This window comes from Melozone crissalis, unplaced genomic scaffold, assembly GCF_028551555.1.
Source record: "Melozone crissalis strain CALT ecotype California unplaced genomic scaffold, PUWL_Pcris_2 ptg000019l_1, whole genome shotgun sequence".
NCBI classification, from domain to species: Eukaryota; Metazoa; Chordata; class Aves; order Passeriformes; family Passerellidae; genus Melozone; species Melozone crissalis.
The window spans coordinates 21,650,574-21,675,145 of NW_026535797.1; the positions used below are offsets into that span (position 1 = coordinate 21,650,574).

General features: G+C 43.0%; 1 protein-coding gene across 1 annotated transcript; it reads right to left on the reverse strand.

Annotated features, from left to right (window-relative positions):
- Positions 1-1,956: 1,956 nt before the first annotated feature.
- On the reverse strand, positions 1,957-24,495 carry LOC128937339 (dual specificity protein phosphatase 13-like). The gene is made up of 5 exons (XM_054276972.1): positions 24,198-24,495; positions 18,585-18,613; positions 4,739-4,934; positions 3,401-3,621; positions 1,957-2,276 (listed from the first exon to the last, which is right to left on the reverse strand). Exons 3-5 carry the CDS (start codon positions 4,903-4,905, stop codon positions 2,050-2,052), a joined length of 615 nt encoding a protein of 204 aa, XP_054132947.1. The 5' UTR covers positions 4,906-4,934; positions 18,585-18,613; positions 24,198-24,495; the 3' UTR covers positions 1,957-2,049.
- Between the last annotated feature and the right edge of the window lie 77 nt (positions 24,496-24,572).

A 24,572-nucleotide genomic window follows, 5' to 3' on the forward strand; every position in this document is an offset into this window, starting at 1 on the left:
GGATGGGATGTGGGATGATATGGGATTGGATGCGGAGCATACCTTTGGGAGAAAAACCACCCGCAAGGCAATGCCGCCTGAGAAGTTGCATTCTGTCTGTTACTTTGCTGTGTTTACAGTATTTTTACCATCAGAGTAAGCTCCAGATTTCCAGTTGTTCCAGTCAGTGTTTTAAAAGCACGGTAAGTTTGTATCCTGTGAAATGTGTTTAATATGCCCCTGTTTTAGTATATCCTCACTGACTCCTGAGCTCTGCCCTTTGCTCCATCCCGAAAATGGCTGGTTGATTCCTGCTTCTGAGAAGGGGAAAGGATAAGAAAATATAATTCTGCTTGAGGCTGGAGGCATCTCTATAGACATATACACTGGGGGTTTTTCCTGACTTGTTCTCTACGTTTGAATCACTTTATGAGATTTAATTGGTAACGGAAACATTCGTATTAAATTTTGATTTGGGTCTGGAGCATACTTTTAATTTGGCTATTCCTACTTTCTGAGGGTTTGTTGCCTTTGTAGAGCAGCCCTAGAGCTTATGAGGTGGTTTCCTTATGCAGGAACTAAAGCAAAGAAATGTTCCCGTGCTGCTCTACTGCTGCTCAGGGATGTCCAATCTACAGGGTTAGTCCAAAGTAAAGTCCCCTGAGACATCCTTGGTATGATGGTCAGATCCTCAGTGCCAAATACTCTGCTTTGTGCTCTGACTCCTCTAGTCTGGCCTACAGAGAAGATGTAGGTATCACCTAAGAGCATTATAAAAGGTGCTGAGTTGTTTTTCCTGAAGGCAGAAATTAGCCTTGTAGACAATGCTGGAAATGTCAAGGAATGTTTTCCCTTGCTGCTGTGCTGTTTTTGAGTAGCCAGCTCACATAATGGGGTTGTTTTCAAGCCTCTGCATTCCTGAGTTTGGTACTAGGAATACAAACTGCCATCCCCAGCTGGCTTTGGAGCTGGCTTTGTGCTGCAAATGCTTGTCCGCTGGGAACCAAAAGCCAGATGTGCTTCACATAGTTTCCAGGCAGCACTGATCCATCAGATGACAGTAGCTATTGAGTGCTCTTATGGTGGCCCAGAGACACAAAGATGAAAGCCTGATGCCTGTCAACACCTCCCTTGCCATTCCTGTGTGTCTTCAGTTTTCACTTCAGTCCACCTCACAAAAGCAACTGCCACAGAATATGATGTTGCAGTGTTAATAACCTTTTATTTTTGAGAAAGAAAATCCCAAGTTTTGTAATTTTGAACTGCCAGACAAATTTGGGATATATTGAACTTTGTCAAATATTTTCCTGCACCAGCCTTAGCTGGTAACCCACCTTCTTCTTTAGAAGCATTTTCTGCAGCATATCCTGGATGATTTTTAGTATGTAAGATGAACAATATTTGAATGCCCCCTCAAGGAAATGTATTTACATGGAGGAAAAAAGCTCTAATGAACAGCCAAAAGGAAAGGCCTGTAGAGATACCTGGAATAATTTCTTAGAGTGGCTTACGTTGTTTCCCAGCTGCTCTGCCTTTAAACAGCCTCTTACCCCAACTCAGGAGCTCCACCAATTGTAAAAGCAAGAGCTAACCAGTGCCAGATTCAAGTCTCAAAATACAAACCCTCTGAGATACAGGGAGTGAAGGGGTGGGGGGCAGGTTCATAAGAAAACTTCTAAGCATTACTGTAGCATAAATAATATGGCATCTTTCACCTCAAATAGCCTAACACTTCATAAAGTGATATGAGCTCCACTAGTTGCTGAAACACAGCTATTTCTGAAGTGGAACCTGATCTCTTTCTCTTTTTTCTTTCTTTTTCTTTTTTTTTTTTTCTTTTAAGCTAGCAGACTGCAATGTTTTAAGGTGGAGAGTGAAGGATAGAGTATACAACCAATCATAAATATAAATCTAGGAAGGCTTTGCAAAATGGAAAGATCAAGCAAAATCTACTTTTATTAATAGCATGCGTCCTGGTGTCCCATAAACTTGTGTCCTAAATTTATAAATGCAGTTCGTCTAGAGGAGATGCAGGCAGGATTTTGTCCTCTTTCTTTCAGCAATATTCTCTTATGGGCCTGTGGTGGCAGATGCTTTGGTTTTTTTCCTCTCTTCATTCAGTTTAATGTCCAAGTCCCGGAGCTGGCTGAGGAACCCCATATTTGGGCAGATGTTTCTGTGAGTGCTCACTGTCTTCAGGGCACCCACGAGTGTCATGTTTTCATGGATCATGAGAAAGGCAAGCACTAAAGTTGCTGAGCGGCTCACTCCCATGGCACAATGAACGAACACCTTACCTGCACAAACAAAAAGGCACAGCAAGGTGAGTGTGCTTTATCATTTCTAAAGTGGATAAGACAAAGAGAGGAGAAAAAAATCAGTAGAAACAAGTAAAGAAAACAATGGTGACAATTAATGGATCTTCATGCTTTCAGGAAGATCACCTCTCAGGCAAGCTGGTATTTCATACTAACCTCCTGCATCTAATTTAGGCCTAAGAGTGAAATAGTTGAAATTTTCTGTGGAAGGAGAAGCTTTCTGTGACTAAACTTGTTAGTATAGTTTTCTGTGGAAAAAAAAATGTTTTGGCAGAAAACTTTGGCCCAGCCCTGACTGTGATCACTGGCAAGTCCCACAAACTCTGTGGGATAGTCTGCCTGTAAAAATGGAGTTGTAATTTACTGTATCTCAGCAGCCCAGTGTGAGCTATAACTGAGGATTTAATAAAGCACTCCAGTGAAAGCAGCAGATCCTGCAGCCAGTCAGAGTCAGAGCAAACTCTGGAACAAATGGAAATTATGATAACTAGGCCCTAATCCAAACTCTGCTGACAAAAATTCAGCAGGCTGCAGGTCAGGCTCGTAGTTTTTGACTTAGTTCATTAACTTCTGCTGCTTCTCTAGCTTAATAGACAGGCTGAATAAAGCTGCAATTCTGTGAAGTACTTGAGTGTGTGAAGCATTTGAGCCAGCACTGAAGTGCCGCTGCTCCGCCAGGGAGCAGGAGCAGCATGCAGGGCAGGATCCCCAGCTGGAGCCCCTGGCAGTGTACAAGGGGTGGGAGGGACATGTGGGAGCACACAGATCCTGCTGATCCTTACAGGATGGGCCCATGGGGCAGCATCTGCAGTGCCATAACCTCTGCCCTTCCCTCTACACTCCAGTCTCAGAGCTTGCCCTTCCTTCCACCAGGCTGGGCTGGAGGCAGGCAGTCTTCTGCAGCTCCTGGGGACCTGGCACAGCCACATTCCCTGCAGCACATGGCATAGGCACCCTTCTCCATCCTCTGCTCAGTGGCTCTGTCTGTGCTGCCTTGAACCATATGCTGATTGTGAGCTCTGTTGGTGCCTGTTACTGCAATGAAAAGTCATTTGGCTTGTGTTGAAATTTCCCCTCAAAGTTTATCTTTGCTTCTCTCTTACCTCCTGAAGAGTTTAGGGCCTTGCGTATGAAATTGGCAGCATCATAGAAGAAGACACTTAAATCGAAGGCAGGATCATCAAATGCTTCTATTCCATAGTACTCTATTTGCAGATCTGCATAATATTTGGCTCCCGTGTCGATGTTATATGGTCCATCTGCTGCATTAAGGATATGAGTAATTTTGAGGCTTTGAAGTGTAGCTTTGCTCCTAGCAGCCCACCTGTTGAAAGACATGAAGGGCACATTGGCAACGCTCCTAACATTCTGCAAAAATAGCATGGTTTATAGTTAGTGCCTGCTCCCACTATGGAAGGATGCAGGAACTGCACCCTGCTTACAGAGGAGCAAATCTCAAGAAGCACATAGTGCTTTGCACATGAATGTCATATGGAGGGGTGGAGAACAGCGGGAGCACAGACTTGCCACTGGGTTACTGTTAGTTAAGCAAATGCCTCCCAGCAGATAATCCCTGGGAACATGGCTTACTGTATGAAGTGGTCAAGATTTTCCTTAAATATTTGTTTAGGAATTTTTAATCTCTCATTGGTAGTGTACCACGTCTCAAGAGTGAGAGTTTGCACTGATGCAGCAACATCTTGTTCCTGGTTTGGATATGAAGTGGATGCATTGTGTTCACCAGCTAGGTGAACCCCACCTCCCACCATAAACTAGGACTATAGGCATTCAACAGGATTCTGAACCTTAACTGATATGTTCATGAGGAGGAGGAGCTGGGAAAAATGAGCTAATGATCTAGGTAATCTGCAGTAATCCAATTGGAAGGAAATACCAATAAATATTATTGGTCACAAGAATAAGGTATTTGCATGAAATTCATGTTTGATATTTTCAGTTTTATCATCTTGGAAAGAAAGCTTGGATTTGGAATGTCAAGATCACTATTGCACAATTCATTTGAGTACTCCTCCTTCTGGGTTTTAACCTTGCTACCCCTATCTGAGTGTTAGGTCTACTGGCCTCTTGTCTGCTGCCTTAGAGGCCACCATTTCCAGGCCACATAAGGCATCTCAGAATTGACATCAATTTGGCATAGGTTTTTGAAGACTTTAGTCTAGAATACAAATATTTTTTACCCTGCTAAATTCATGGTGGCTCAAAAAATATAAAAAAACAAATCAGACATGCTAGGAGTAAAGTCACCATTTTGCATGTTATATGTTTCTTGACATCCAAGCTCTTTACATCATCAGTTTGGAAGTCTGTATCACAAAAACATTCCTGAAGACCCAAAAGCTGCTCCCCAGTAGTACCATGCCCTTTCCTCCTCCTCCTCCCAGGGACTGATAACAGTTTACAATAGGACCATAAGTTCTTACGCATCTCCCACGTAGATATTTGGCCAGACTTGGTCCACATGATTATCAGAGCCTCCTCTGAGCCACAGGAGCTGCTGGAGATCTGTTAGTGATGGTGTTTCATAGGCAGGGCTCCTAGTCAGAGGTGAAGAGTCTCTGGTGCGAAGCATCCTGCTGTTCCTTTGCATGCACTCAGGCTGTATCAGAGACAGGTTTTCTGAAATGAATTGAAAGGAAATTTTCATACAGAAATACTATTCCCTAGAAAGTAGACCTGTTCATTACCCTCCAAATAGGATTACATTATTAGAACTAGTGTGTGCAGCAGGGCCTGCAGGTGTTGCTAAAAGCATCCAGAGAGCAGGACTGACTCAGGGGTAGGACTCTACAGACATGTAATTTTTCCCCTAAGAGAGCAGCATAAGATAATGTGATTTAATTTCTTGTCAAGTAACACTATTGGTAAAGAACATCGGCACCACCTGAATGCAGATTGGATGAACCTTGTAGGCACAGGTAACATTTCTCTTTTTGTTAAAGGGCTACCAGAGTATTTGTATACACTTGATTCTGATTAGTTAAAACTGGAAGGTTTTGAATGTATCAGTTAATTGACTTACAAAGTTTCTAGAGCCACAGTGAAAATCTTATGATGTGTATGTGAGCACCATCTGTATGGTGCATATGTACACACATAGAAACATTGTGTACATACAATTTTATTTCATTTATAGTGATGCATTTAAACACACCTACACACATACATACACGTATACATAGGAAAAGATTTTCACATGCATCTATAAAAATATATATATTGTATATGTCTGTATGTATAGAAAGAGAAATTGAGAGGATTTGAACTAGTTTTTTCTCTCTCAGTTGAATATCCCTGGACAATCAGCTATACTGGTATTCTTGTGCCTGTCTATCTCAATCTCTCCTCTGGGAGCTGTTCCACTTTGTATAAATAATGTGACAGCTACTTCCCTCCAGAGAGGGGCCATTTTTCTTGTCTGAGGGGCAGGATACTTACCCAGGATGTGAGAAAAAAGTAGTATTTTTGAAATTATAGAGCTAAAAGTTCTGGCATTGTTGTCCTATTGAGAATCCATCACAGGTCTCTGAGATCACAGACCTCTGAACCCTCACAAATCATGCTGTGGAATATGGGCAACCCTTTTGCAATGCTGTTTGCTGATTTAGACCCAGCAAGCCCAGGTCAGATGGTTCAGCTGGAAGCAAAGCTCAGTCAAGAGCAAGATATCCAAGCAGTCCCTCCTCTGAGACTTTAGAAACATTTCTCCTGCCTGGATCTCATTATCCTGAATTGCTGTTCTTGCCCCCTGAAACTATTCATGAGCTTTATTTGGTTGCTTGTTCTTACTCGAGTCATAATCAATGTGGAAGGCACACTAGAACTCTTCCCAAAGTAGGGTAAATGGTGTTTATGCTGATATGGCATCAGCTTTCACTCTAATGCCTGAATGCCTAAATCTAAAGTTTGGGTTTATTTTCTCAGCAATTTTAGAAAACAAGTGTAGATGGACCTTCACAAGTCATCTGGTCTTCCCCTGCCACACAGCAACAGCCATACGGATGTTACTCCTAAAACAACAACTTTGTCCATGTACATTATTTTTAACAGTGTAAGCTGATTTGGGGAATAAGCAGAAAACAAGGGAGAATATATTTTTGCTTACAGAAAAAGAAGTGGAGTTGATGTGAGGCATATTACTGAGCATACAGATATATTTCTGAGTCCTCAGTCTAAATTTGCTTCTTTTGCCCCTTCCTCCCTCCTCCTCCCTACTAATGTTAAGTGCAGTTATAGCTTTTTGTATGTTCCAATAAGAAAGAGGTCTCCCTAGGGTAACTACTTAATAAGCAAGATAGGAAAAGCACAATAAAGATGATGGGAGACATAGAAAAAAGAAGACTGGTTTTACTTTTAATGGTGGAGGAAAAGAACTGCAGGGAGGTAGAGAGAAATATAGAGATAAAATCCTATGAATTTTTCAGAGCAGATAATATAAGATCAAGAGCTTTGGTAAAGGAGTATGTTGTGCAATCCTAGCCCAGATTAGCATGAAGAATAGCACAGAAAGAGATAGTGTGCATTGCCCTACAAGTTTTACTGCCTTATGAAAATCATGCACTGTGCTCAAGAGCTACTGCCAGCATCTTCATGATGACCTGTTTGTACTTCCACCGACACAGAACATTAAGCTGAAGCAGTTAAAGAAAATCAAGAATAAGATAATACAGCTTCTACATCAGGAGATTAATAGGACCATGGGCTCACTTTCGAGGAGTGTGGCTGACTCTGAGTTGCTGCAAATGCTTAAGGGCTGAAGTTGTGGAGCAGATAGATACCAAACTTTCATTTCTCCTAGACCCTGCTGCTTTAAACTTCTATTGTAGCCTCTCAGTTAGTTACAGTAATGGAGATGATGAGCAAAGAGAATTAGATTGTGTGGCCACCTGTTCAAGACCTGACTTTGAGGAGGTTCTCCCAAAATTGAGTCATTTTCGTGCTAGTGACACTTCACAGATGACTCTGGCCTTTGCAGCCAGGGAAATGCTTTGCAACAGAATTCCATTTCATAGAGCAATCCTCTTTCCAAAAGGTGTACCAGCATTGTTTTATTCACATGCCTGATGTCAGACAAGTGAGCTCCTTGTGTCAACACAAGCACGGCTCCTCCCAAGAGCACAGCTCCCGCCTGCGCTGCACTGCCTGAAATTGGAGTGCTCTGCAGGGCCTTCAGGGTAAGCCTGGAAATAGCTATAGCAGATGATTGCACTAATGAGGAAAGCAATATGAATTTTTTAATTGAAGGCCAGGGACTTTGGTGAAGGTTTTCCCCCACCTTCTACTTTAAGATACTGCAGAGGTAGCAAAAGTGCTGCCACTGATTACATTTCTCTAAGCTTCTCCTTCTGGGTGGCTCCCAGAAGCTGCTCTAGTTGGAAACAGTGACAGTAGGAGGGCAGGAATCCCTGTACCAGAGGGAAAAATTCTGTCTTACAAGGCCACTAACATTTTCTGCAGAGATCTAAACCATGCAAGTTGGATAGGATTACTTTTCTTTTAAACTGTAGCCATCTCATTAGCTTCTTTCTTTCTTTCTTTCTTTCTTTCTTTCTTTCTTTCTTTCTTTCTTTCTTTCTTTCTTTCTTTCGTTCTTTCTTTTTTTTCTCTCTCTTTCTCTCTCTTTTTCTCTCTTTCTCTCTCTCTTTCTCTCTCTTTCTCGCTTGCTTTCTTGCTTTCTCTCTTTCTTGCTTTCTTTCTCTCTCTCTTTCTCTTTCTCTCTTTCTTTCTCTATTTTTTTCTCTTTCTTGCTTTTTCTCTTTCCTTCTTTCCTTCCTTCTTTCATCTTTCTTATCTCTCTTTCTTATCATTCTTTCTTATCATTCTATCTTTCTTTCCTATTTTTCTCTGCTTAAAAGTAAAACAACAGAAACAAAACAATTCAGCCTATGGGAGACTTTGGAGGCTGGACAGAGATTTTAATGGCAATCCACAGAATACAAGGTAGCACACAAGCTTTAAAACTGTCTTGTCATTTCGCATCATTTCCCACCCACCTGGAGCACTGGAGTACAGCCCAAATGGCCAGGGCCAGCTTTGACCCCTGTCTGGCCTGTGGGGCCTGGGTTTCCCCAGTGGTCCAGAAGTTGCCCTGGAAGCCCAGGCTGGAGGTGGCCGTGGGGGACATTGCCTGGCTGCAGGGAGCACCCAGGAAAGGCTGTGGGTGACTCCATGCTGTCTGCATGCAGCTGGGGCAGCTCCTGAGGGACTCAGTCATGCCAGGACCTTGTCTACAATAACCTAGTGGAGATTTTTATCTCCCCAGTATTGTCTAGCCACTAGAATTCTACAGTCTGCAAAGCTTTTTGGTTTGGTTTTTGGTTTATTGGTTTGGTTTATTTTTCTTCCTTCCTTTCTCTATGGTGGAAACGATTGCCCTTTTCTATTGAACATCTCTGGGGGAAAAAAAAAAATGAAAAGAGAAAACCCACACCCTAGTGACTTGAATTGGCTAAAGCACTTAATAGATTTGCATTGCATTAGAAGATTCTAGTGGAAAAAAACTCAGCAAAGTTTTGGGGGTAAAAATGCAAACACTCAAATATTGCAGATAATAAATAGTTAATTTTGCTATTTCAAAAAAAAAATTACCATTTCCATTTTGCTATTCAGTTACTTTGTTTTGCAATTTGTTCTCCTGCATTGCATAAAGTATTTTAAAACATTAAACAAGATGAAATGGCTTGCTCCTGGTTGAGAAAAATATGTTTTATTTCACTAACAATGAACACAGACTGAATAGCCACCTATTTGCCTAGCCCAAATTTTCACTTCTGTAACTCCCTGCCATTTTGCCATGGTTGTTCCCTTGTCTCCTCAAGATGGAACTGAGATGCAGAGAGATTAAATGAATGTCTGAAGTCCCAAGAGGAGTCTGACAGGACATTAGTTGGACCCAAATCATCTTTCCTCCTTCCCTTTTGCTAGCACCTTCCTGGCTGGCACAGCTCTGCCTGTGGTTATGCTGATAGCCCAGATGGGGACAGGTGTCTTTCAGTAACAAGTCCTTACATGAGATTATTGAGAGCCTCAGGCACAGCAGGGCCTGTGGATACTACAATAGCACAAACACTACCTAACAATAACATGATACAGAAAGCTCCTGCAGCCAAATATCCTAAATTCCCTGTATCAAAACCCTGACAAACAAAATGGTTCAAAATTCCAAAGCATGGGGTCACAATATAATTCATGTGGAAGGGAAAAAAATTAAAAACCAGCCTCTTGATGCATTTGAAAATGCCATCTACTCTGTTTTTTCTTCTCTTTTCTCTCAGCAAGCATCTCTGCACTCTTCTTTTACACTCCTTGCTCTTTTCTCTCAGGTAGTGTTTAACACTATGGTTCTTTGTCCTCCTGATGGAAAATTCCAGATGGAAAGAAGTGTGTTTCACAAGGAAATGATCATGTTAGTGGAATGAATCTTTTAGATACTGTAACATGAAATATGATCTTCCTTTTTGTTAAGAAGACCCAGTCTGTGTCTCTACACTTTGGTCAGAATCTGACGCTAAGAGAGCCCAGGAGTCTCTTGAGGTAGAGCTGAAAGCTTGGTGTGCAGAAACAGGCACATTTAAAAGCAATAGCAAAGTTAAAACAGCCAGATGGGAACCTAGCAGGCAACCAAGAGGGGAACTCTCTGTTTTCCTTGCAAGCCTACAGGGGCTTGTTTGCAGGAATTAGAATCTCTCACCAGCAGTTCACTGCAGCTCTAATACCAAGTGGTATTGAAAATGAGAAGCAGGTTATGGCTGATGGTTTAAATGAGGTACCTATGGGAATTTAGAAATGAGATCCTGGACTTGTCTTGGTGTAGACTGTGCACATGGCAGAGCAATATTGCTTTCTTGGCTGACTGCATCATATATTATGGCCTTTTATTTTGCCCACAGTCAAACAGCAGGGAATAGTAGAAGTTCATTGCTCCAGCTCAGTGTTCAAACTCTGATCTGCCTCACCAGAGGCAGTGCCCCTGAATAATGGAAAGCAGAATCGGTCCGTCAGCCTCTGTGCAGGTTCACGTTCAATGCAGCACTATATAAATGCTATTGCCGTTATTTTGGAGTGAAGAGAAAAGCAGAATGTACAATTAAAGCTCTGTTTGGTTCAGGATTTAAGAGAATTTACTACCTGGGAGAGATGCCAGATGGAGGGCTCTGGAAAACACAGCCCGCCCTTTAACCGCAGTGTCAGAAAAGAGCAGGAGCAGCCCTCCAAGCCTCCTCCATGACTTCCCCCTCAGCCCAGCCCAGCTCAGATTGCAGATGCCCCTCACCCTACACTGGCAACCGTGTTTTACAGGGTGGGAGAAAATCTGAGTCTTCACACCTCGTCACCACTTGATCTCCCTCCTGACATCTCCATTCACATCCGGCCTTGTGTATTTATGATGGGGCCCTCTCACTTCTCCAAACTGAGCTGGAAAGTACCAACTTCTACTTGCAAGGAGTCTGAGCTGGGCTGGAAAGCTAAAGGCTCCTTCCTCTGTGAGCCCTCCTGTTCCTGTGTAGGGCTGCCCATGGTGCTGCAGGGGCTGTGCTCCACAGGAGCTGCCTCCACCTGGGGAAAGCAGGAATGCACAAGGCCATTTCAGTAGAGGGAGTGATCACAGGGCAGGGCAGGTGCTAGGAATCAGCCTCAGAGAGGGTTTGGATATCCAGAAGAGCACCTTCTGGATATCTTCTGGAGGTGAAGCAGATCCCAGGTGAAGTGGGAAGACAAGGGGGTGCATGGCTAGACACAGGCATGTAGGTGGAGGTGGAGCCCAAGCATCCCAGCTCAGAGGAGCCCCTGAGTGAGGCAGGGAGCCCCAGTGAGGCCTCCCAGCAGCCCCACCCCAGGTCACACTGCCACTGTTGTCCTTGGACAGGGCAAGCCCCTGGGAGGGGCAGGCTTGCTGAGCTCAGTGGGGTGAGCTTCACCTGCACCTTGCTAGTTTTTGGAAAGGGGGTGCTACCTTACAGAAGTGCTCCTTGAGAGAATTTCCTCTTTTTTGCAATGTAATAGACCTGCACATATTTTCCCAAAATTGTAATTCCAAGAGGGGAGAACCTTTGTGTTGCCCCCTCCCACCTCCCCCTACCCTCCTATCTGAGTCATGCAGTCTAGGAAGGAGCACTTGCCCATGGATGTGGCTAAGGCTACAGGAAAGGATGGCTTAAAATGGAGGCACTGGTTGGAAAAATGGGGGCTCCTGCTGGCAGTGACAGGTCATGGCTGTGGCATGACGCCAGTTTTTACATCTGCAGCTTTCAGATTCAAAAGAGATAAAAAAAGAAGTATTACCTTAGCAGCTGGCATCTCTAAGCTATGGAATGAACCATCCCCAGCAAGACAGCGCTGCCCTCCACAGGCTTCTAGCACAATTTCCGAGTGCCTGTGGATATCTTCGAGCCTAGGGTGATGCTTTCCCCTTTTTTTCTCCTCTGTGGCATTTCTGTCCAGGGTACAGCTTGGAATTCAAGCCCCCCAAAACTACTGATTTTTTTTGATGCATTTCAACTGTGCTAATGCTTCTCCCTGAATTAAAATTGTCTAGTCTTAAGTCCTGCTACCAGCAGCCATAACTGCGCTGGATGCTGTAGTCAGGGGAGCACACAATCACCATGCAGCTAACTGCTTCTAATAGTAGAAACTTCACTCTAATCTTACATAACACCAGTAATGGAGCAGAGAGGCTGTGGCTTCTGAGGAGCTTAGAAAGCTTTCTTGGGCAGCTCATGCCCTGAGGGCAGAGAAGCTGCAGCTGCAGTGAGAGCAAGAAAAACAAAATGACCTTGATATTGATAACAGTTCAGTGAGTGCTGTCACAGCCAGTGCTGTGCCAAGACTTCACTGGTGTCACAGGCTGTCGATAGGTGTAAGTTATGGTCAGTTCTGATAAAAATGGTGTCAAAGAGGCCAGGCTGAGAGAGGCATGTGGGGAAATAATGTCTTGCAAGCTTCAGGAAAGACAAACAAGGATGTTAATATATTGCTATTAAAAGGGCCTCCAAAGCACTTTGACTTCTGCAGGCAGTATGGATTTGTGTGACTGGATTAAACAGGTTTTTTTCTTCTCCTTGATTCACTCCTCAAATGATTTTTATATGACTGCTGTTATCAATACAAAATTGACAATTCTGTCAGGTTTGCAAGATTTCAGAATATTTGAAGGCATGAGAAAAGGGTTTTGATATTCCTCAGTCGTTTGGCAGGGTAGCTTTGAGCTGTCTCTCCCTGCACTTTTAACATAAGTAGAGAAATGCTCTCCTTGCTTTGCCTTTCTTGAAAGGGTACATACAAAAAAGGCACCTTTTTCTAAGGCTGACAAAGCTGTACAAATTCTTTGCTATGGAATCAAGAGCAAACTTCAAAACTCTGCAGTAGATCTATTTTGGCACTTGAGTTTTTCAGGCATATCATAGAGCTTTCCAGTGACATTCAGCTCTGTTGGGGCAGAGGGGAATGTTTTTTCTTTTGATTTTTTTTTTTCAAGTGCTGACTTTAAAAACATTATTTGATTTTGATTGTCGTCTTTTAAGAAGACTGATTGTATGTCACAAAGGATTTGACCACTGATGAGCACATGACAATAACTAAAAGGAGACATTAAGACACAGAACTGGGATTTCCTGTCTCTTGCTGCTTTTGATTATGTGTCTAATGAGTATATGCTCCTCATTTCTTATCTTAAATTTGAAGAAATACAAGTGAGTGGTTTTTCTGTTGCACCTCCCTGGTACCAGGGTAAACCAGGTAAATCAGAGTGAAGTTGGAGCTGCCTCACAGGGGCTGTGGGCAAAGCAGGGTGTGCAGCTGCCTCTCCAGGCTGTGAGGGATGAAGGCTGAGGGCAGTGGGGATGTGCTCTGCTCCCTGAAGCTCCCAGGCCCAGGGTCACTGGGAAGGAGTTTCCCTGCCTGGCCCTGCTGCAATACCTCAGTGAGAAGCAGGCAGCACGGTGCTGCCCCACTCCTGAGACTGAAGCTATGCAAGCCTTGCAGTTGGTCAGGCAGGGCAGAAGCAAGGCTTGTTTTGTCCCAGCAAATTTTTGGAGAGTGTTTTCATTTTATTGCTAGGTTTCACTATATCCAGCCAGGGTTTATGCTGTTGTTTTTCTGATTGTGTTTCACGCCCTAGGTGTGGAATGTAGGTGGATGGCAAGGCTGGCAGGTAGGAGATGGAGGGGAGAAGAGCCTCCAGCAAAGCAGCAGCCTCAGGGCTCCCAAGAGGGAGAGCTGAGCAGAACTAGAAGGAAGGAGCTTGTCCTTGCTGGAGGCTGTGCCTGCTGCAGGCGGTTTACTGCAGACACTTTGGGAACACCCCGCAAACAGAACGGTCCATTTTCCCAAAGCAAACCTCTGTGCCTCCAGCACAGCCTTGGGAAGGCTGTCCCTTGCCTGAGGAAGCTGCTGGGAGCAGGAATGCACTAAGGACTGCGACATTCTCAGGTACAATGGCAATGGGAGTCACCTGTGAGCTATAAATAGCACTGACATCCTTTCTCTCCTGAGCCTGCAATCCAAGCAGTCATTTTTGCGGGTGCTAGTGAAAATGAACAAAGCTTTGAACAGCTTTTATTAACACTCTCTTTGCAGACTGGAAATTTCCTTAGTAAGTAGTGACTAGTTTTTTTTACTGACCCTGAATTTTGCATTTATTTAAAGGAAAATTCTGGCATTTTTTTATTTTTGAATTTTTAAAAAATATCATATATAATTTTCATATTTTTACCTCATCTGTCTGGGAAGAGCTATTGTGGCAGGACAGTTGAGATCACAAGTATTCATTTTCAAAAATCCTCTGTGCAATTGCAGGAAAACAGGGGAAAAACCCAGGAACCTAGATTCAGTCTTATATAAATCTTACATGCATTTTTAACAAAAAATGAAAATGTTTTGGTTTAGAATTAAGGAAATAATGCAGGATGTTTGGGCAGGTTTTGTGGTGTTTACATTGAGAGACCAGACAGCAATACTGGTTGCAGTAAAAGGAAAAGCTTTACATGCCTATCAGACAAGATTTTCCTATGGTTTGATAGGAAACAAAGATGGCTTTGTTAAGGAGCTATGAAGACCTGAGAGCAACACTGGCAAAAGAAGCCTTTTCAAAATATTTAGGGTTCACTTGATGAAGTCTTGTCATAACATAATTAAGTCTCACCTGTTATGCAACTCTCCTTTGCTTCTATAGGCAGCAGAAAACACAAAGGTCTACAAAACAGACACTTTGCTCTGGGATAACCAAAGAAACCCTGCTACAAGATCAACTAGTGGAGCTGGAAAAATTAGTCAAGCTTTCAAATATGCAAGAGGAGCTGTATTTTTTTGCAGTGATGCCAACTAATCTAATTCTAGATTAGACTGTTATACTGACAACCCTTTTCTTAGGCCAGTGGGCAGCGCTGCGGCCTGTGAAACGCTGTGATTTTTCCTGCTGCCACAAGATGGCAGGAAAAAACAATGTTGGGAGATTTAAAAATACACAGAGATGGGCCTCGCAGAACGGAATACACTCCTGACTGGCATTTAAAGGGAGCACTTGCAAGAAACTGCACGTTGGATGGAAGAAAAATGTGAAATGTATGGAATTAATTAGGTTGGTATTGACCTGGGTGTATACATCAAAAGATCTACACCATATCCTTTCCTATGTAGGTTCTGTGTATAAGAAAAGCCTGTGGCAGTGCTCATTTTTTCCTGTACACTGTTCAGTTTGGCCTGGTTTTGTCCTGCTGGCAAAATCTGTTGTACAAACCAGTTCCAAGACATAATGCACTCACCTAAAGTAAAAAGCAGGGTGATCACTTTAGTCTTTTGTACTGTCTTCTTCCAAATACGGTTCTCTTCCCATTTCCTGTTCCTCCAGCCATAGTAGGAAAAGAGCCCAGCTAGAGGACACTGCTCTGGCTTTTGGGAACAGTGGGAGACACGAGGGACAGCAGCTGGGCAGGAGGGCATGCCTGGGTGCTAACAGGCTGTGGCACTGGGTTGCTGGGCTGGGCACTGGGGTCAAATCCGTGTCCCTCTTGCCTGTTCTCCTGGGAAAACTGACCCTTCAACGCAATGGGTGAGGAGCTTTTCTTATCCTGACTTACTTAATGTCGGTATGGGTGTCACAGGAGCTGCTGGGGCTTTGGAAGAGGGCTGGAAGGGAGGAGGCTGTGCTGTTCATGCTCTCTCCCCAGCTGCTTTCACTTCAAATACTTTTCTTAAGGGAAATAAACCTTCTACAAGAACAGAAATTGGTTTGGAAAGTACAACCAGACTGGCTGGGGGTTTGGAGTTACCCAGAGGCATTCCTCCTCAGCAGCCAGTGTGGTGGTTCCCCTCCATTCTTCTGACAGATAAAAGAAAGCTGTGGAAAACTCACAAAGATTATTGTTCACCTGGAGCTCGTGAACTGGTAGAAGTTAATTGTGCAAGGCAGCACTGTGTAGGCCTGGTGGGCCCCGGCCCTGGTCCTGGTCCTGGCCCTGCCATGCTGCTGCTCCCTGCATGGCCTGGCCTGGCCTGGCCTCACCGGCCTGGCCCTCCCTCACCGAGACATGGAGGACGTTCAGCAGTGCCCTTGCAGTTTGTCTGGTGAGGGGACAAAGCTCATGGGGTCATGGCAGCTGTGCTGCCCTGTGGCAGTGGCCTCCCCAGAGGCTCATCCAGCACCAGCTTGCTTCTCGCCCACCCAGCCTTCCTCCTTGCCCACCCAGCCTTCCTCCTCACCCATCCAGCCTGCTCCTCAGCTATCCTTTCACCCTTTTTTCTCACCCAGCCTTCATTCCTTCTTTTCTTTTTTTTCCCCCACAACCTTCATCTCTCCTTGGAATGATGGAGGAAAGGGGCTTGTTGGGGGCATAAGGTAAATTAGGAACTTTTGTGCTAGGACCAGTTCTTCTATTCAGCCTGTAATAATTACAAGTATCAAGAGGTTTAAGAAATAACCAATCTGTTGAAAGCCAAAAGCTGGAGGATACACAGATGTCCTGTTTCTTATGCTGGCTTTCTCTAGACTCTGCTCTGGCCTGATGGAGAGCCAGTCCTTCAGGCCCAACCTGAATTGGCCCTTCCCACTTGTCTTATGAATGCTGTGTCTACACTACTCATTACTAAATACTGAATTCTACAAAATGGGCACCAAACATCCAGAATCTGCCTCCCAGGCTGGCAATACATTTGTCATTATGAACCAAGGTTCATTTCACAGTGACAACATGGAGGAGAATGACAAGGCAGCAAGAGTGAAGAAGCAAAAGCAAAATGCTTACAGCAACTTTCAACTGCTGAGATGATGATGGAAAAAGAACTGATAATACAGGTGCCCATCACCTGGGCAGGAACACCCTTGTCCCATGACATGATGCTAAAACAGATCCTAATACCTTCACACCTTTCCAGATTCTGATCCTACTTGGATTTTTAAGATATTCTTTCTTGTATTGCTTCTTTTCGTAAAATTACTTTGGTCTCAGCTTGATTCTGCAGTTAGCAGCTTCATTTTGTGAGGAAAACAAATGATGGAAGGTCTGCAGCTGCTGGCAACACCACAAGAACACTACCAGAATCCAGGAGCCTTCTTTTGCCCTTTGGCTGCCCACCTCTGAGTTATGGGGTCCCACCTGCTATTTAAAGGTAAATTAAGCCTTCCTTGAAATTATTAGCTTAAACTGAGCACAAAATTACTTTGAATTTAGCTCATGCAGGACATCCTACAACCTGAGTCCTTTTGCCAGGCTTTCAGCAACTATCATCTGGGTCAAAACAGCACCAGGGCATGCTTAATCCTGCTCTGGATGGGAGGTGAGCAAGACTTTAGAGATGGAGGTGTTAGGAGATATGTGTGTATGGAGAAAAAAACACTCTCTAGACACCTGCTCCCCTTCAGTGCTTTAAAGGAAAATTCTCCCCTTTCAGCACTAAAGCATTGACTGCAAGTGTCAATTTGCTATCTTTTATAGAGAAAACAATACTGAGAAACCATTCACCACAGGTAGTTTATCCACAAAGTAAGGGCTGTCCAGGAATTTGAAATCACTGGGTAGAAGGGATTTTCTATTTCTATTCTAATGGGTTAAGGGATTTTCAATTCTATTCTACCAGGTAAAAACTCTGTCTGAGTTTTTTATTTTTGTTCTGTTGAGCAAGGTGTATATGCCTGAGAAGGAGCAAACACATGTACATGTCAGCTCCAAAGGGAGGAACCCCCTGCACAGGTGACATCATCTCACTCATGGTGCTGGATCAGGTCTTGAGAGGCTACACTGACCTCTGCTCTTCTCCTGCAACTTTTCACTATTGCCACAAGCAAGGGCTGAGATTGGATGGGTCAGTCTTAACCCAAAAATCTAATCTGTTCCGAAATGCAGGGGCCCATAGCTATGTGAGCTTAATTGGGCCCTTCTCTCTATTTCTGAGACTGTCAGGCACAGGAAGGTGGCTGCTGACTGTTGGAACAGAAAAATGTGTCACAGAGCTGAGGTGCTTTTCTTATCCTGACTTAATGTCTGTCCCACCTCCTTCTTCCATAAAGATGTCTGTCATGCCTGTCCCATTTTCTGCCTTTCTAGGGTCAGAAGCAATAGTGATTACCAAGTAACTTCATCCCATCCCTCTATTAGATTAACCACTCCCTTGATGGATCACAGACTGGCTGATGACAGGCAAAATCTCTGTCATTAAAAACTCAAACTCCCTCTGCTCTCAGAGGTGCTGGTATGGTGATGGAGCTCCCCTTGCACACAGGCAGCCTTGCCTTCTGCCTGGTTACATCCCCTGCAGGCAGGATGGTGCATCTTGGCTTTACAGCTGCTCTGTGTGGCTGCACATGCTTTCACAGCAGGATCTATCAGCACCAACCACGCCCCTTGCAGCGATCTGAAAGAGTGCTGCCTTTTTCACAGGAATGAGCCTGCTGTCCCCAGAGAACATAGAGACAAAATCCTGGCCAAAGAGGGAACCATGAGAACAGAGCTAAGGTTATGACTTTGTAAATGTTTATCTTCAGTCTGTATTTGATGTCTGGATAATAAGGTGACCAGTCTCTTTCAGATATGTAAGGCAGGTTAAACAACAGAGGGTACACAGTGGTTCTCTTGAGCTGCAGCACAGAGCATGTGCAGGGCCTTACCATTCCCACTTGCCACCTCTTTGGCCAATGGATGCTTTCATGCAGTGTCTCTTCCTAAGCCCTTCAGAGATGAGCTGTAAGTATGGTTGATACAGCTGTGGGGTTTTTTTCCTAAAAAAATGGTTTTCTTTTTGTACTGTTTGCATTTTTTCATGCTGCTTTGGTTCACTCACCGTTTTCTTCAGTTTGGTAAAGAAACCGTCTGTGAAAATAAGAATGGAAAAAAAATTAAATTATTAAAGACAGGGTTTTAATATACACAGGGAAGAGATGTTTTAAAGTGAGTCTATCAGGTTAGGCACCTAATTATTATTTCTGCCCTTGAAAATTTTTCACTTACAGTGATTAATTGGTCAGTGCAAATCCATTGCTTAAAGGTAATTGGACATTTTTATAGAAAGTTCAGAAACAAAAACACTCCAGGCTGTTGTTCTAACTATTAAAAAAAAAATTATGAAAAGAATATGTTTCAGGGCATCATCCAGCCTCTCTTGAAACTGTGCAAATTCACTTGGTGAAAACAACAGCAGACACAATGAAATTAATTGTATATGAAGAACTGAGATCTCAAATGTGATATTATGCAGAAAGTAGAGTCAGTACTAAATAAGTAACAGCTCTATGTGTTACCAAGGGTGCACTTTGATTTTGATGAATGTTAAAAGAACCTTTAGCCTTGAAAATAAAGAGGATAATTTCTCTCTAGGCAATGGCTGCTCGTGAAAGCCATAAAATAAGAGCACCGGAGCCCTAATTTTATAGTGCTTTTTAAATGATTTTCAAATGGTCCAGCTGCTTTGTGCCACAATAGCACAAGGCAGAGATATTTACGCGGGCAATAACAAGCATGCATCAGCCTGCCCGGGCTGCTCTCCGCAGGCTGCCTGCAGGAGGTGAAACACACGTGGAAAGGTGGTACTTGCCAATGTGGATTGATCACCATCACACCATGGTCAGAGCAATCCTGGGAAGCTGCTTTTTCCACCCAACAACTAGATTGTTTTCCTTGTCTGTGTGTGGCTGTGAAGCGCAGGATCTGTGCGGCCGGCAGTGCTGGCTCTATTTTGACACTTGAGAGCCTGCCAGCAGTGCGTGCCTCTTAGGCCATACTGTCCTTGGCACACGTCTCCTTTTGGAAACAGGAGGGCAAACTCACCCCTGGGTTACATTGCTGGCTTGGGGCGGGATTGTCCACAAGGGCTGGTGTGGCCCCAGCTTTGGTGTTCTGATGCAGCACTGCATTACCTTCTCCAGAAATGCATGCATGTGGCAAGAGAACTCTGGTGGCAATTCTGCTGAGATGCTGAATTGCCACCAGCAACTTTCCCCAGGTATTTTACCTCTGCATATTTAGGACTTCAGTGTAAAACTACAATTTATTTTCCAAACAAATGCTCTAAGATGAGAACTACCCTGGGGTGGTCTATCTTAGCATGCCAATTTAGGTAGTCATTTCAACAGTTAAAAAAGTTTCAATTTTTTCTTTACAGTCCCCTCTCCTTGGCAAGACATTGACATAAGACAGGGTACTGGGAGAAATCTGCCTTCTGAGCCAGCAGAATAGGCTTTAAAGAGCAGTTCATTTATGAAATATTCCATTAAAATTAAATAACTTGTCTCTTTCCATGTTCACTAGTGCTAAAGGCACAGCAATGTTCAAGTAATAAGAATTTTGGTGGGAATGGGAAATTTTGAGCATGTGAGAAATGTCTAATTTATGGCTGAAAATTTTTTGTATTTGCAATAATTCTCAGGTCTATAAAGCTGGGACAGAGCTGGGCAGAGGGCATGGCAGGAAGAAGTTACCTCTGGAAAGTCCTCAGACATTGAGCATCTATTGTCACCAGTGTAGAAAACTGTCTCCCATCTGGGTGACTTGTACGGGTTGGGCAATATTTTCCCCTTTTCATCTGCTGGTCCAAATCAGCAAAACAGGTTAGCATCTTTTTGTGTCCAGGGATATACTTAAGAGCTTTAATTTTAAACAGGGGCCTATTTTCTCTTGGAGTTCAGTTTTGAGAGTTTTAATGAGCAGAATGGACAGCAAATAAGGAATGTATCCCAGAGGAGTACCTAGCACATTTGCTGCCCTCACTTGACAAACAGATTGAGGAATGAAATGAGCATGCAAAATTCAGAAACATTCTATACCCTAAACAGAGAGGAAAAATAGATTTGATGTTAAAGCTTTAGGTAAAATGTTCCTTTCATCTTTATCTCATATTCAGATTGTTTGTCTGACATTTCTCTTTGTTGCTTTGTGTTCTTTTAATTTCATGAGTTTAGAGTTTACGTAGGTGCATACTGTATCTGAGTTCAGTATGTAAACCCTGCAACTTGATGGAATTGCACATGACTGGGTAACTCTTTGGACAGCATTGCCTAGAGGAAAGTGGCAGAATAGCATAAGGTAAGCCAGCATAAAGGAAGCAGATCTGCTTTTTCTAAGAATACAGCAAATAAAAATTTTTCCTTTCAGAACACAAAGGAATACACATAGTGCTGTTCCAGGCTGCACAGAACAGTGCTATGGTCACAGATTGCCTAAGTTTGTACTTCTGCCTCACTCGCATCTCATCTCATCTCTGAGAGATCCAATTTACAGCAGCTGAGATAAAGTAGCCTCCAGGGTATTACATACAGCCCTTTCATAAATCAAGAACTGCTTTTTGTTACTAGAGATCTGAGTCTAGAAACAGAGGAAAACACATGGCATGAGGCTTTGTAAATGGCCAACTGGCATGTCTCTGCAATAGCTCTTTGCAGCTTTTGGCTATTTCTCAAATGAGAAAGTAACTATTTTTAGTTATTTTTGTTGTGCATTCTGACAAATCAATACAGAAAAACTGAAAAAAAAATTTGTGATTTCTGACTGAGAGCTCAAAACTGTTTTCCCTTTTATAATTGCTTTTCTTTTTTCTCTCCTGTGACAGAAGATACATTGTGATGATTACTAGTCTCCATGTGTAATCCTTGCCACTGGTGTGGATATGGTTTTGTTGGTCACTCCTAATCTCTCTGGATCCTGCTGTTTTCCCACGTGCCAATGAAGACAATGTCTGTAAGTGGATAATTAGGCTTACCTGAGTGGTTGAGTGACATTTAGTTAATGCTGCTAAAGTAATTTGTGATTGCTTAATGCGAGTGCTGTGTAAGAGCAGCAGTTTACCTTTGGGATAGGGATTCGCCATTTGCCCTTGTTAATGCACACAGAATGTACAGAAATGTGCAACAAGGTCAAAGTCGATTGTGTCCACTATGAAAGCTCATGATAACAAGTAGCTCGGGTTATCTTGTTGCCTTGTAATGTATTCCTGTCTGTAGAGCCCAGTGTCCACCACACTCTGAGACATTTTTCCCCTTTGAGAAGTGTAAGAAAAAGTAAAGTAGTAGAAGAATGATACAAGGTTGCAATTTCTGTATATACTCATATCTGGAAATGCAGAATTCCAAGTTATTTCACTTCTGAAAAGAAGTAAGTTTAACAAGTTTTACTGACTTCAGTTGGCCACAGTCTCATTGAGGACTGCTAGTCCAAATAACCTACACAAATTCACCTCAGGAGGTAGCTCTATAACTGGACTTGAAATATGTATGTTGAACACACTAAGGTTTTAGCATAGCTTCTAACTGTACAATGTTTCTTTGCTGAAGTGATATTAGCTTTGCTGATCCTGTTAAACTCCAGTTAATAAACCTACCTGCTTAAGATCAGCAAAAAGTTTGACTTCTGCAGGATATTTTACATATTGTGCCCTCAGCTGCTTATATAGAACTTCAGAAAACATTGTACCTTTAAACCCAAAGGGTCTTGGCCTTGGCCTTGTATATCAGCAATGGCTGATAGCCAGACAAATATTTAACAATCAGTTTGTTGACAACTTCAAAGTCCTCCAGGATGAAAGTCATCATGTTAAGTCAGCCATCCTTACTTTATTTTATGATATATTTAACTTGTTTAAAGATGCTGAACATCAGATTTCTGATAAAGGCATATGGAGAAATATTTCTTATAAAATACAGCATTAATTCTAGATTGATCTTTGATTTCCAAGTAGCTGCTCAGAAACTGCACATAAATGGTTCCACAGAAACAAGAAGTGACAGTGTATGGTACTGCTCTGGGTTATTTTAGCTCTGGCACAAGTCCTGATGCTGGCATGGGTTTGCTCAGTAACAGAAACATCCATTGTTTATTAACTTCACTGAGTACTGGGTTGGGCCCTAAATGCACATACTCTCTCCATTCCTATCTCATGAAGGGCCCATGAAACCTCATTCTCAGGTGTTGTTCCTATTTGTTTTATTGATGTTGGCACAATGAAGAAAATTCCATCTGTAGTGCTTGATCAACTTCCAGTTTCACTGTTTGGAGTCTGTAACTTGTATTTAAGCTGATATTAGTGATCAGCTGTTCCATTAACAAAGAAACCTGTTTACATTTTTATTTCTGTTTGCTGAATGTTCTCAAAGCTCATCTTTTCCTTACTACACATACACACTGTTGTTATCTACATATTTTTTCATTATATTCTCTACCATTTCTTTCCCCCTACAAGACAGAATGTTATTGAAAGAAACATTCGAGCATAGTTTGGAACATGTATATTCACAGGCATTTAAAGGAGGTCTTGAGACTGCACATAAAAGGCTGTCTAAAATCAAATGTTGCTGTTAAGAGAACACCATTTCAGTGATGTTTGTCTTAAATCTTTGCCTGTACTGCCAGTCAGGCTCAATTCTACAAATCCCTGTTTCTGCACATGGTTCTAAGAAGTAAAAGAGTTAATTTCCAAGTGTAGTTACAAGGTTTAACCGGAAAGGCAAGGGTCGGTTTGGCACTCTCCTGGCCAAGGCAGGAGTTCAGCAAACCGCTGCCCATGGTTGTGGCTTCTGCCCGGGCCCCGAGCTGCTGGCTGTCCCCAGCCGCAGGGCACAGGGCCACCTGCCGGCTGCCACGCTCCAGCCAGGCACATCGGGAAGCAGGTAGCCATCTGTAAAACCAAGTTTTGTAAATGCAGATTATTCCCCCCGTGTCACCTAGCTCATTTTTTGGCTTTGCTCTTTCATGGCTAAAAGAATGGCCACTTTAGCTGTAATCAGTGGGCAATCAGCAGGGTTTTTAGTATCCACTGTTTCTCTCCTGTAGGAATTATTGTAATTTCTAGATATTTCAACAAGTTTGCAACCTGATGATGGTGAAAAACCCCTTGTTTTGGCATAACACTGGGCACTAGGCCTGTTGAGTACAGATGACTGCATGCTTTCTCTATCCTCAGAGTGAAACACCCATCTGCACAGTTTTCAGAAATAGTGAAGTCTGCTGGCATTCAGAATATCCACAGATTTGTCAAAATTTCAACTGCAAATCAAGTTGTCATATAAACAGCCAAAATCAGAATACTTTTTAATGTGAAAATTTACATTCTAGTTAAAATTACACCAAAAAAGGTAAAAACCAATTGTTCAATTTTAAGGCTGCTTAGGACCGTGAGCCTGTCTTGTGCTTTGTATGGTAAATGCTGTAGCATTTATAAAATCCATATGTTACACAATTATAAATTAATACAAAGCAATAAAAAGAGTCAAATTCTCTTTTAAATTGTTTTTCTGTGCAGTAGGTTCTTTCTTTAATGGATAGTCCTTTTGCTTTCTTCTGTGCTAATCTTGTCTATTTTAAGGCAATGAAGTTTACCAATGCTAATTATATAAAGTTGGACAGCATATGTTAATGAGCACTGTATTCCCCAGCCCTTCAGAACAGCTCAGCCTCAAATAACACTTACATATTGCCTATGTAGAGATTAGGCCACTCTTCACCCACGTGATTTAATTCCACTTTGCAGCTGTCCAAAATATCTGGCAGTTCCTGGGCAGAGGGAGTGCCAGGCTCAGACACTCCTGGGCTGACAGGGTCTGTCTTCAGGTGCTGACCCCTTTGGAGGCCTCATGCAAAGTCAGGCAGAGCAGGGAGGGCCTGCTGGCAGCCGCTGCTGTGGAATGCACAGGGAGGGTTTTGCTGAAGCAGGCTCTTTCTGCAGCTTGATGTTCCCAAGCAGGTGGCTGACTCTAAATACAGCTCGCGCCTTGACGCCTCCCTGGATTAGCTCAGCACTACGTCCCTGATGCAATGGGGAACAGCCAGAAAAATGAACCTTCTG